We start from the raw sequence: 12,636 nt of genomic DNA on the forward strand, positions 1-12,636 counted from the left end.
TAGTGGCCAATCATGGACGCTCAGGGAGCCAAAGGGGAGCCTGGGTTCTACCCAAATCACTGGAAGCTTCCTTGAGCAGAGAACGGCCATTAGTACCCAGCGTGGGTCTTACATGAGAAACCTGTGTAGCAACTAGGCGAGGGGAGGGGCTGCAGGAAAGGAGGGGAGGGGCGACATCGAGAAGCCACCACGAGTAGTGAGTCAACTGGAGGGAAATCCAGGAAGAATTCATAAGGCTGCTCGCTGGGCCCAGGGAAGCCGAGGTTTGGGAGCTGCCGATCGAGGCGCCTGAAAGAAAAGCAGGGACTCCTCCCCACGCCCGTCCCCTCCTGCGCGGCCGTCTTGTACGAAGTGCCGCTGGTTCACACAGCGGACACAGTCACAGCCCTTGGGACTCTGAGTCTGAGGACCGAATGGGGACTGACGGGGCTCAGGGCCTGGACGGGCTGGGAGGCTGAGCAGCTCACGTCAGCTCCTGCCCCGCGATGGCCACAGCCGCGGCCCGAGGTGGAAGAGTAGAGGACCAGCGTGGGCCCCGCCAGAGCTCCGGGCTTCCTTGTGGGAAAGCGAGGCCAACACCCCTGACGGCTACCTCCTCCGAGGGGCTGTGGGTCGGTGGGGGGACCAGCAGCTGCAGCCACGCCCCAGGGTGACGGTGGGATCGGTGAGTTTCCGGGAGCTGCGCCCAAACCGTGGCGGAGGCGGCGGGGCGCCAGGGCTGAGCACAGCCGCAGAGCTGCCCCTGGTCAGCTGTGTGCCGGCCGCCGCGCCAGGGCGCACTGCCTGCCTGCGTATCTGTGGGAACAGAGGTGCTGGAGGCCTCCCTCCGGCTCCACGCGTTCCCACGTGCGGAAAACTACAGCCAGGTGTGGAGCTGGTGTCCCGGCAGCCAAGGGGCCCAAGGGAGTCCGCGGTGGCAGTAAGTCAAATTGTCCCTCGGGGCCTTGGTTCTTCCTGTGGTGGGTGTGACCCGGGGTCACCTCCTGGAGGTTCCGGCCACCTAGAGTGCAATCTTCTCCCTCCTCATAAGACGTGACTCCAAATTCTGAAGGCAGCTCTCAAAGTCCCTCTGTCATGGGAGAATGGTGTGTCCCCTCCAGCCCCCATCATCCCCAATTCATTTGTTGGAGTCCTAACCCCCAGTACCTCAGAATGCGATCTTATTCGGAGGGTCTTTAAGGAGGTAATCAAGTTAAAATGAGGTGGGTCCCTAGGGTGACCCCAATCCAATATGACTGGTGTCATAAAACTGGGGAAGTTAGGACAGAGACAGACACACACGAAGGGAAGACAATGTGAGGAGACACAGGCAGAAGACAGCCATCTATAAGCCACAGAGGGAGGCCTGGAGCACAGCCTTCCCGCACAGCCCTCAGAGGGAGCCAACCCTGCCCACACCTTGATCTCTGGCTTCAGCCTCTGGAATTGTGAGAAAATACATTTCCACTGTTAAAGCCGCCCAGCCTGGCACTTGGTTACAGCGGGTCTAGAGAACTAATCCTCCCCCAGCACTGCTCCTCACTATTCCTTGCTGGTCCATACCCCACCTCCCCTCACATCCTCTGGTTTGCCTGAAGCCACAGAGCGCAGGGCACTCAGAACAATGGACTTAAATAAACAAGGTCCTACTGGATAGTCAGGGAACTATATTCAATATCCTGTGATAAGTCACAATGGAAAAGAATATGAAAAAGATGGGAATTCCCTGGTGGTCCAGTGGTTAGGACGCCGCACTTTCACCGCTGAGGGCCCGGGTTCAATCCCTGGTTGGAGAATTAAGATCCCACAAGCTGTGTGGTGTGGCAAAAAAAAAAAAAAAAAAATATATATATATATATATATATATATATATATATATATGAAAAAGAATGTGTATATATGTATAACTGAATCACTTTGCTGGACAGCAGAAATTAACACAACATTGTAAATCAACTATATGCCAATAAAACAAACAAACAAAACAACGATGTGCTCATGAGCACAACACAGGGCAGAATCCGGGGCCAGAAGACCTGAGTTTGAGTCTTTATTCCACCACCTACCGACAGGAGGACAAAAGTGCCAACCTCTCTGAGCCTCAGTCTCTTCATCTCTAAAATGGGTATAGCATCATCGCACCGCTCTCACTGCATTATTGTGAGTAGCAAAATAGAAACGAGAGGGCATATGTGAAAATTTGTCTTTAAGTCATAGAGGACCGAATGAAGTCCTCACTGTTACTAATGTATTACTCTTTGGTAAGCACCCATCCCACTTTGGACTTGCACTGAACTTCCTGTCAATTAAAAACGTGATTCTCTTTCTACTTTGTGCCCAAACATGTCTCTCCATCCCATACTTGTAAAGTTGCCTTTTTCTGGACTCAAGAATATTCCTCTTGTAAGAATTAACCCGTTATTCCAGCTTGAGAGCTTCTGGATCTCAATTCCCTTATCCAATATATTTACCCGCCTTTCCAGCTGTGCATCGTTCATAAATCCAGTGAGCGTGACCTTCTCTCTTCGTCCAAGTCTTTACTGAACGTATTGAAAAAGGCACCAGGACAGAGCCCTCTCTCCAAATGACCTGCACCCTTCGGAATTCGTCTTCAATTGGTAGCAATTTTACTCAGTCACAGTAATACCCAGTGATGTGCTGCAGTGTCATGGTGGTAGTTTAAAATCAGCTACGGTAGGAGTATTTATACCACAGACATTAGCAAATGATACGAATCGTAGTTCCTCTCCTCCTTCCCACCCCGTCAAGAGCCAGTTGTGAAGTATTTAGCAGCATACCACTGCACTGAGGCCAGTTGTATGTGTCATACCGAAGACACTGGGAGAGACTTTGTCAAACGCCTCCAGATTAACACATATATCTTTACGGAGCTTAATAGCCTACAAAACAGTTCAATAGTCATGATTTAATTTGGTTCTTTCAACATCCCAGGAAGTGAAAGGGCTGCAGATTATTAGTATACCCATTTTAAAGATGAGGAACACGAGGTTAATGACGGACTCAGGGCCAGACCCCCAACTAGTGTCAAAGGGGCTCAAACTCCCATGTTCTGATCTCAAGGCCAGTGTTCTTCTCCACTCACCCTCTGACTGCTCTCACGCTGGCTGTCAAAAGTACCCTGAATTCCCTCAGCAGCCACTGCTCTGGGTTCACAACATGGACAAGTTGAGAGGGAGACTCTCCAAAAGCCTTGGCCCTTCTCATTAGCAGCACATCCCTGAGGACTGACGAGCGACGCTTCTCTACTTCGCAGAGGGTCCTCAAGTGTTTGACAAGACTCTGCATTTCGTTTATAATTCATTGACGGCAGGAGGCCACCCAAAGTGACAGCAACTCTTCACACACAGTGTCTCAACTGGGGCCCACTGAGAAACACTGATTTGGGGTTCAGGGCCTGAAGGCTAGAAGAGATGACAGGTGACAGGTCATGGGGTAAGGAAAGCTCACGGTGGATGCTGCAAACTGGGAAAGCCAGACAGGTTTCGCTTAGCCCACAGTGCGTCTTAAACACTTTAAAAAATCTTAAAAATGGAAAGATTTCATATAAAAAGCCAGATTCCCAGAATCTCTTAAAACGCTGGAAATCTGGCAACACAGATGGAGTTGAGGGGCTGTCTGTCTCTGAAGGGGTGCGAGCTCTGCAATCCACCGCGCCCCCATTCCCTATTTAGGGGTTGAATCTCTCACGCCCCTAGGGACCCAGCAATTAATGGGAAGAAATGGTGTGGGCCTCGTGCACAATGACAACTAGCCTTTGACCTGGGCCTCAGAGCTGGGGTGAACAGGGGGTGCTGGTCCGTATAGAGGCCTGGCTGCTTCGCCCTTTGAGGGCCAAGGTTTGGGTCATGGCATCTCAGAAGATGCGGTGGACAGACCCCAGCTGGGACTCTTCCCCAACCACTGGGAAGCTGCTTAACCTCTCTGCACCTCAGTTTCTCATCTTAAAAGTGGTGACAATAATAACATTTACCTCACAGTGTTGTGGTGAGGACAAATCAGTTAAACCGTGTAGAAGTCTTAAAACCGCAGTAAGGCCTCGGGCGACACCGGCTGCGAGTATACTGACCCCGGCCTGCTTCCCTTCCCTTCCCTTCCCCTTCCTGAAGTCGCTGCGGTGGAGTCTTGGGTGCTGCGGAGGAAGTGAGGGCTGCTGGGGGGCAGTCCTGACAGATGGGGTATCGACCACCCAGCGGGCATATTTTCGACAGGGTTTCTAAGACTGGATTTTCTCCTGAAGGAAGAGGCCTGGGTAAATGGGGCAAGGGGTGGTAAAGTCGGGGCTCAGAGCAGAAACTGAGGCAAGAAAAAGCAAAAGCACGATGATGCTTCCCGCTGGTGGGGGAGGGGTGGAGTGGGATTTATGGACAGAGCTGGAGCTCAGCTTCCCCTCCCTCTACTCAGGCCCTGCCCACACCAGCAGGACCCTCCCCCACTCCTGCAGCACCTCCCCCAAGCCCACCCACCTGGGCCCCTGCTGTTGATTCAGCTGCTGGGACCAGAAGGAGTCTGTTCACAGCCCAGGAGAGACCGAGGACCACAGGGCTCTCTCTGGCTCACTTTTTTTTTTTTTCTCCAGCTAAAAACGTCATTAAAGGCCGAGAAGGCAGGCCTCGCAAACACACCGATTGCATCAGGCTGGACAGCGAGTTGCTGTCTGGAAAGATGGCGAACGCTCTCAGGGTAACTCTGCATCTGAGCTCTCAGAGCCAGGATCAGAGACAACCTTCTCACTGGTGGGCGGAAAGCCCGGGGCTTCTCGCTGACTCTAGCCTTTAGGAGGCAACGGTGTCAGTGAGGACAGCGGGCTGGGCTGGAAACCAGGGAGACACCGGTCGGTCACCAGAGCCAGTGCTCTGGGGTCTACAGCTGACACCTGGAGCCGGGACAGCGCCCAGCACCACATTTTACCCCAGCGGCGATGAGGGGCGGCCCCCGCATCCATGGCGTGCGGGCCTTGGGCAGAGTGCTTGGTACTCAGCTTCCCCCGGAGCCTTTATAGGCAGGGGATTAAGTCCTGTCCTACAAGGAGACACTGAGACCCAGGGAGCTAAGTGTCTCTGCCCAAGTCTGCCTAGCAGGTAAAGGGCACAGCTCAGCCTCTAAGGAGGCCTGGGGGCTCTGAAGCCTATCTAGACAGCCCCGCCACCGTCCAGCTCTCCCAGTGGGTGCCAAGGTCTGAGCAGCCGGCACAGGCCCCCAGGTAAGGCACATCTGAAGACACCAGAGCTGGATGTTCCCGAGAGCAGACGCAGGGCGTGTGGGAGTCGGGAGGCGGGCAAATGTCACGGAAGCAGAAAGGGGTTCATTCTCTGTAACTCCAAGGATGTCCGGAGGCGGGCAAATGTCGCGGAAGCAGAAAGGGGTTCATTCTCTGTAACTCCAAGGGCCAAGACCGAGGTCACAGGAAGGAAGAACCTCCCTCACCACAAGAACAACTGAAGAGGGGATGGGCTTCCCTGATCATGGTGAACAGGTCCTATCGGAGAGGGACTGCCGGGGCGTGGGCCAAGAGCACCTGCACAGAGCAGCTCAGGTGTCAGCAGGCCAAGGTGGGCACGCAAGAAGGGCCCACCCTTGGGTCGTCAGGGTGTAGAGAGGGCGGGGCCAACGGTACAGAGGGACCTCAGGCTCCTTTTAGCATCAGCTGTCAGGGCCACCTCCTCTCCCCCCACTGCCTCATTCATCCGCTCATTCATTCAAGAAACAGGGAGTTCCCTGCCGGTCCAGTGGTGAGGACTCCGCGCTTTCACTGCCACGGCCTGGGTTCAACCCCTGGTTGAACCAAGGTTCCCCAAGCCGCACGGCCAAAAAAGTACATATATATTTTTTTCAGCACTGTGTTGAACAAGACAAATGCAGTCTGTGCCTTTAAGGAGCACATCCATGAAATCTTGAAATTTTTGGTACATGCTACAAGACAAAAGAAGGTGGAACTTTACAGCCTGGAGTGGGAGAAAGCGTCCCTGGAAGAAGTGGTATTTAAGTCAAGACTTGGAATGATGCACGTACTTAGGCAGGTGAAGGGAGCTGGAAGGGTGTTGCAGGCAAAGGGAACAGCAATATGTGAAGCCCTCAAGGAAACGGAAGACGCGATGGATCAGGCCTGTGTTACAAGAAGCCCATTTGGCTACTCTGATGGGTTGGGGCTGGGGGGAGGGGGCCAGACCCTGTGCGGGGCACCAGTTGTCATCCAGGCAGAAGACAACAGCAGCATGGACAGCATGGTGACGTGGGGAATAAGAAGTGGATGGAAGTGAGATGTGTCTAGGAAATAAACTCAAATAAAACGATTGTCCCAATGGAGAGAGAAGGAAGGGGTAGGGTCAAAGGTCACTCCCAAGTCTGAACTTGAGCTTTGATGTCACTGTCCAGCAACGTGGATGCCCCCCCCTACCTTGCAAAGGGGACCCTGCTCTCTTGTCATCATGTGTTCACGAGGAGGCTTCTAATCTATTCTTCAGGAGTCAAGACTCTGGAATAATCCTCTGCCACCTCGCCCCACCTCTCTTCCCTTTGGGAGGGGCTGTCTAATGAGGTGGTGAGGGTCTGACACCTTCTGGACAAGTTCCTCTCCTGCGTCAGGGGGGAGGAGAAGTCACGGCTGTCCCCCGTGGCCTGCCTTCCCCTTTAGGGGGGTCTGCTGACAGGAGGCTGCCCATCTCCTCCTGTTAACCTGCGCCAGGTAAGCAAACGCAAGGTTAGGGTGTCAGGTCCACCTTCTACATCTGGGCTTCAGGTTCAGGCTTCTTTCTTCAGTCCAGCTTTCCCTGCCATAAAGTTGATAAATGCCTGCCATCTGTGTCTAGTTCTCAGTGGGTTCAGGACCTGGGGGTAAGGTGTGTGACTGGTCCCTCCCTGGACCCAAGCTCACCTGTTGGGCACACGTGCTGATCAAGGTCTTTATTTTCCTATGAGGAGAGTCCCATTACCCCAAGAATGTATTGATAACTCCGTACTTGATTCCCAATTTTAAAAAAACTTGCCTGCTGCCTGATGTTCGCTGGAAACCTTGTTGTAAATGTTAACAGGCAGTGCATTCTTCTAGCTGTTCTACATTTTATCTTTGGATCCAGCACGGTCAGCAGTATTTGCACAGCCGTGTGATGTTCTGTCAGCCCTGGGCTTAGCCCGAGGAAACTGCCGTGGAATTGTTGAGGATATCGCTTAACTTGTCACACAGAATCCCCTGCATGTCATCACACAGGAGACACTTCTCGGGGTCTCATGGCCAGAAATCACAGTCGTTTGGGGCAAATGGTTTGACTTTTGTCCCACAGGCAGTGTAACCCCTCATGTGTCCCCGCTGTGGGAGGGGGCTCTGGGCCTCATGGTTTGCGTGTTGTCTGCTCACCTCATCCTTGGCTACAACATCCTTTCCCTACCCTGCGCTCCTCTGTCCTGATTTCCTCACTATGTGTGTCTTTGCAAACTACCTCAAGCTCTTTTGGAATGAGGCGAGGACATCTTCCTGCATCTTTTCTCCCCCGCCCCCCTCACAGCATACTGTTCCTCACTCCAAGCCCCAGAACGTTCTTCAGTCTGGAAGGAAGGTTGACATGGGAGATGAGCCAAGTTTGTAAATTCCAGTAAAGGCCTGAGTGGCCGCATGCTCATGAGACAGTTTCTCAAATTTCCTGGAAGTGAGTTTGGGGCACAGAGGAATGGGTTTCACAGCTTAGGACGCAAATCGAGAGGTGGGCCAGGCTGAGGTGTGCTACAGGGGCCCAAAACTCCCCCGTAGGGTCCCTACGAGTTACCGAGGGTCTGCACATCCCAAAGAGCCTCAGCCCTGCCCCCAAAGTCTCCCTCAGCCGAATGCCCCCCATGGACCCTCTGGAGCAGCGATTCAAGAGGGCTCAGAGTCCAACCAAAGAGGAGAGCCATTTGCTCATCCTGCGTGTCTGCGGCTCTGTGTCCTCCGGTGACACCTCCCCCTGGTGCCACCCCAGCTCATTACCTCTGCCACTTAACGCTCACTAACAACGAGCTCTCACTTGCAATCACACCGCAGGCACTCGGGGCGAAGACAGCCTCCAGCTGCTGCATGCCTGGCCCATGCCGCCCGCCCGTGCTGTCTAGACGCTAGCATGGGGCCTGTGAGCATCCAAATGACAGCGCGTGCCCAAGCCACCGGGCGTCAAAGTCGGCTCCCCGCCTGCGACCCGTGCGCGGAATGAAGGCCAAGTTTACGTCAACGCGACTCCAAAAGAAAATGCCAGAAACTTCCCCCAGCACCTCACCCCTCACCACCTTCATCACATGGGGAGGTCGGGGCTCCTTGACTCCCCAGGAATCCTAGACTGAACCTCGTGATTGGGGCCACTCGGGGACCAGGTGTCACTACGATGTACTCACTGCTCCCAGAGCCTCCCCTCCCCCACCGCCCATCCCTTCAGGTAGATCATCCTCCTTGGGCAAGGACAGAAACAGCCCAGGGCACCCACCTACTGCTGCTGGGGAGCCCCTGAGGGCTTATCTCAGTGCACCCCAAATCACCTGCAATTTACAAGGATTCACTACGTGAGGGCCTGGCTCTGCTGCACCTCCCAGGGACCCGAGCCGCTTCCCCATCAGCCAGCCCCCCCATTCGACCTGGCCTCCACCTTCAGACACCCCAGAACTTTAGAGCTGCCCGGGAAGAATGTATTTAGTATACTAGCTCACACCTTTTCTCTAGGAGTCTGCATTTAAAAACCAACCCCACGAGCTAAGGAACACTTCTGCACTTAACCTAGGGCAGTGGTTAGGTTGTGGGCCAGTGGGTCGGACCTTCGTCTGGGGGCCCTGATGAACTGCACGTGTGTCCGTGGGGCCCAGCACCTGGTTATGGTCTCTCTGCCATCCAGTGCTTTTCCAGCTCTGGGCCAGCCAGGCTCCCCCTGCAGCCAGTGCCCTGCAGCATTCCGCCCTGGGCCAACCGGCCAGAGGGGTGTGGGGTAGAGAGGCGGCAGGGCTGCCCTGGCCTTCAGAGCGGCCCAGACAGGAAAGCAAGTTCCTCTGCCCCTTCTCAGGGAGGAGAAGCTGAGAAAAGCACTCTCATTCAGCCCACCCCCTGCCCCCGAGTCACCAGCCTACCCCACCTTCCTGTTCTCTGAAAGCCAACTTCAAATTGCCCCTACGAAGGGCTTTCCTGACGTCTCCCTTGTCAGGGCCCGGAGGCCTGAGTCATCCGCTCCGGCACCTCCTGTGGGGTGGCCAAGTCTGCGCCCCATCCTGGACTGCCGGCCTGAGGGCGGGGACTGGGTCCCTCACACCTCCAGGGCCCTGAGAGCATCCCATATGTTGCCAGGTGACTCCCACCGGTGAGGTGGCCAAAGTGACGGGTGGGGCTGGACAGGCAGAGCTCAGACCAGACTGCAGGCTTCAGACCCAGCTCCAACCCCTCCCTCCCCACAGATGGATGGGGCTCTGGGGCAGGTGGCCTTTCACGTGGGGACTCAGCACTTCCTCCTGGACCAGGGGCACCCAACGTGGGACTAGCTAGGCTGTCCTCCTCTCACGCTGCCCGGAGGAGGCGCCGGAGGGTCCAGCTGACGTGCAATGGGCCTGAGAGTGCCTCTGAGCCAGTGCAGGGCTGGCTGCCCCGGAGGCCCTGAATCAGGATGCCACCAGCACCCCTCCTGACCCGAACAAAGCCCTGCCTGCGGCCTGGAAGGCTTTCAGGTGTTCGCCATACATGCTTGGGGGTAGGTTTCTGGAGCCCAAGTTGTGCCAGGGCTCAGCAGGTTCCTGTTCCTCCCGACTGGCAGGAAGCATGTGTGCACACGTGTGTGCGGGGTGTTGGGCACACGGGTGCACTCACTCACACATGAGGGCAAGGTGTGTCTGGGGGTCTGGGGTTGGGGAGGAAGTGGAACAAGCCAGAGCGCTAGACCATTTTCACATGAACCCAAACCTTGGCTCCAGGCTCGCCCCTGTCTGCAATGGCTTGAGAGGCAGGGCCCAGGGACGGCGGGAGGTAAGGGCGCGCTAAGCAAGAGGGAGGGCGACGGTGGCGGCAGCCGGCAGCAGGGTCTGGGCAGAGGCTCCAGCTGTCACAGGGGATGAGAAGAGGTACCGCCACGGGTCCAGATGGGGGCAGAAGCGCCACGAGGGGGCCATGGAGCGTGACCAGAGGCTGAGAGCCACCAGCTCTCAGTGGAGCCCCAGGGCTCCTGCTGCTGGGCTGGTGGGGGAAACAGCGCCTACCTGTGCCACGGCGGGTGGGTGCTGAAGGCCTGGAGTCATAGGTGGCTGCGTCCTGCAGTGGGGGAGTCATCCAGTGCCCCCTCGGTGCCTGGGCCCAGAGCCTACCGTGCCTGCAGCACCAAGGGCCATTCTGAGGAGGATCTGAAAGGAGAGGGCAGTGAGAGGGGCGGGCCAGACCCCAAGCCCCAGAGGCAGACTCACAATGGGCCTGAGGACGCTGAGGGGCCTGCTGCGTGGACCCACTCCCTGGCACGGTCTGAGGAAGGCAGGAGGTGTGCAGGAAGGGACGCGGGGGCAGGGAGGGCCAGCCCGGCTGGGTGGCACGAGGAGGAGTGTGGGGTGGGAGCAGTGTCAGCGCAGGAAGCCGTCAGAGGCGGGTCCTGCAGGACAGAGTCAGATGGACGAGAGCAGAGGATCCAGGCAGAGCCCAGGCCCTGGCGGAGCAGGCAAACCTGGGGGCCTTGGCAATAGCTGGAGGAGGACCACCAGCCAGCTTGGGACCTGGACGCCTTCTGGAGCTCAGGGACATCCCAAGGGAGTCTAGGGGTGGCCAGCAAGTAGAGCCGACCTGCTCTGTACTCTGCTCAGCTCACGTGGAACCCTCCCTGTGTGCACAGCCTGGTTTCACCCCCATGCAAGAGCAGGACGACTGTGGGCTGGGGTCAGAGCCCAACTTGTGAGCTGGAGCCCCTGGGCAGATGGTGGGGAGTGGGGGATGGGGCGACAGGTACCTACGGGGGCGGGGCTTGAGAGCAGTTCAGGGTCACGTGTAGTTGGTGTTGGCCAGAGGGCCACTCTGAGAAGGTGAGGAGGAAGGGGAGGCAAGGAGAGGAGGAAGATGCCAGCAGTGGAGATGTTAGCAGCCCAGGGCTGGGAGGACGTGCCCTGCAGGAAGGTGGGAGACAGAGGGACAATTTGAAGGGAGCGAGGTGTCCAGGCAAGAGGATGCCAAGTGGAGACAGGGCAGGTGCCAGGCGGTGGGGAGGAGGGGAGGGGAAGGAGGGGAGGTGCCAGACACAAGGGAGGAAGGGAGGTGCGAGGCAGAGGGGAGGAGGGCAGATACCAGGCAGCGGGGGAGGAGGGGAAGGAGAGGATGCCAGTCAGAGGGATGGGAAAGTGCTAGGCAGTGAGGAGGTGACAGGCGTGGGGAGGAGGGCAAATGCAGGGAAGGGAGGAGGGGAAGGTACCAGGTAGGGGGAGGAGGCAGAGATGCCAGGCAGGGGGGAGGAAGGGGAGAACCAGAGAGGAGGCGGGATGGGAGTTCGCCAGTCAGGGAAGAGGGGCAAGAAAGGGAGTGGGGGGAGGTGAGAGTCAGTAGTGGGGGGGGGGATCAGGAAAGGAGAAGGGGAGGAGGAAGCCAGGCAGGGCGAAAGGGGTGCCAGGTAAGGGGAAGGTGCCAGGAAGGGGAGGAGGGGGTAGATGCCAGACGGGGTGGGGGGAGGGACGCCAGGCAGACGGGAGGAGAGGAGATACCAGGCAGGGGGGCGGAGGGATGCCAGGCAAGGGAAGGAGGGGTGATGCCAACAGAAGCAAGACGGGTAGTGCCAAGCAGGGAAGGCCGGGCTGCCGGCGCGGCGCGGCGGCGCGGCGTCTTCTCCAACGGCCTGGGGACCGCGCGGCGCGGGTCGCTCACCTGCTCCCCCGGGACCCTGGCCCGGAGCGCGGCTGCTCGCTCCCAGCTCGGCGCTCGGCTCGGCCCCGGCGCCTGCGCCGCTGCAGCCCTGAGCGGGGGAGGCGCAGGGAGCGTCTGCAAAGAGCGAGGAGCTTAATAATGAGTTAGGGATCAGAGCAGGCAGCGTCGCCCCATCCATCCGAATATGTGATCGCCAGGCTAGGAGCACCGCGGCGCGCCCTTGCCGGGCCCATTGTGATCTGCAGTCTGTGCACAGATGTGCCTTCGGGTCTGTGGATGCACCTACGCGCCCGTGGATTCACATAGACCGTCAGAGGGTCTGATGTGACCGCAGGCGTTACCTACTCTAGGACCATACACACGCGCGCGCCCGCGCGCGCGCGCGCGCACACACACACACACACACACACACACACACACACACACACCCTGGGGTGGGGAGGGGGCTTCGGTTCCACTCCAGGTTCAGGGACAGGCTCTGACCCATGCCCCCCACCCCATTAGGCACTTGACACCCATGGTCTAATCTGGGTTCCTCCCAGCTTTACTCCTGTCTCTGCAGGGACTCTGGCGGCCAAGAGAAGCCCCTTCTGGACGTCCAGCTAGATAGGCCGCTCTGGTCGCCCCACGGGCTCTCCGTCTCTGTGAATCTGAGTACTCTGAATACCCCATATGAATGATATCATGCAGTATTTGCCCTTGCGTTACTGGCTGGTTTCACTTAGTGTAAAGTCCTCAAGGTTTATCCATGCTGTAGCATGGGTCAGAATTTCTTTCCTTCTAAGGCTGAATACGATTCTGTTGCCTGCAACAGA

The 12,636-nt window shown here is 57.1% G+C and overlaps 1 protein-coding gene across 1 annotated transcript in view; it reads right to left on the reverse strand.

Moving 5' to 3' along the window:
- SMARCD3 (SWI/SNF related BAF chromatin remodeling complex subunit D3) overlaps positions 1 to 11,887 on the reverse strand; it is a 32,814-nt gene extending 20,927 nt beyond the window's left edge. The window contains exons 1-2 of the mRNA XM_079931154.1: positions 11,822 to 11,887; positions 10,189 to 10,329 (exon numbers count right to left, since the gene is read on the reverse strand). Of these exons, the coding sequence (XP_079787280.1) occupies positions 10,189 to 10,227 (39 nt within the window). The 5' untranslated portion in view covers positions 10,228 to 10,329; positions 11,822 to 11,887. The remainder of the gene's footprint in view (positions 1 to 10,188; positions 10,330 to 11,821) is intronic.
- Between the last annotated feature and the right edge of the window lie 749 nt (positions 11,888 to 12,636).

Source organism: Stenella coeruleoalba, assembly GCF_951394435.1.
Source record: "Stenella coeruleoalba genome assembly, chromosome: 9".
Lineage (NCBI taxonomy): Eukaryota > Metazoa > Chordata > Mammalia > Artiodactyla > Delphinidae > Stenella > Stenella coeruleoalba.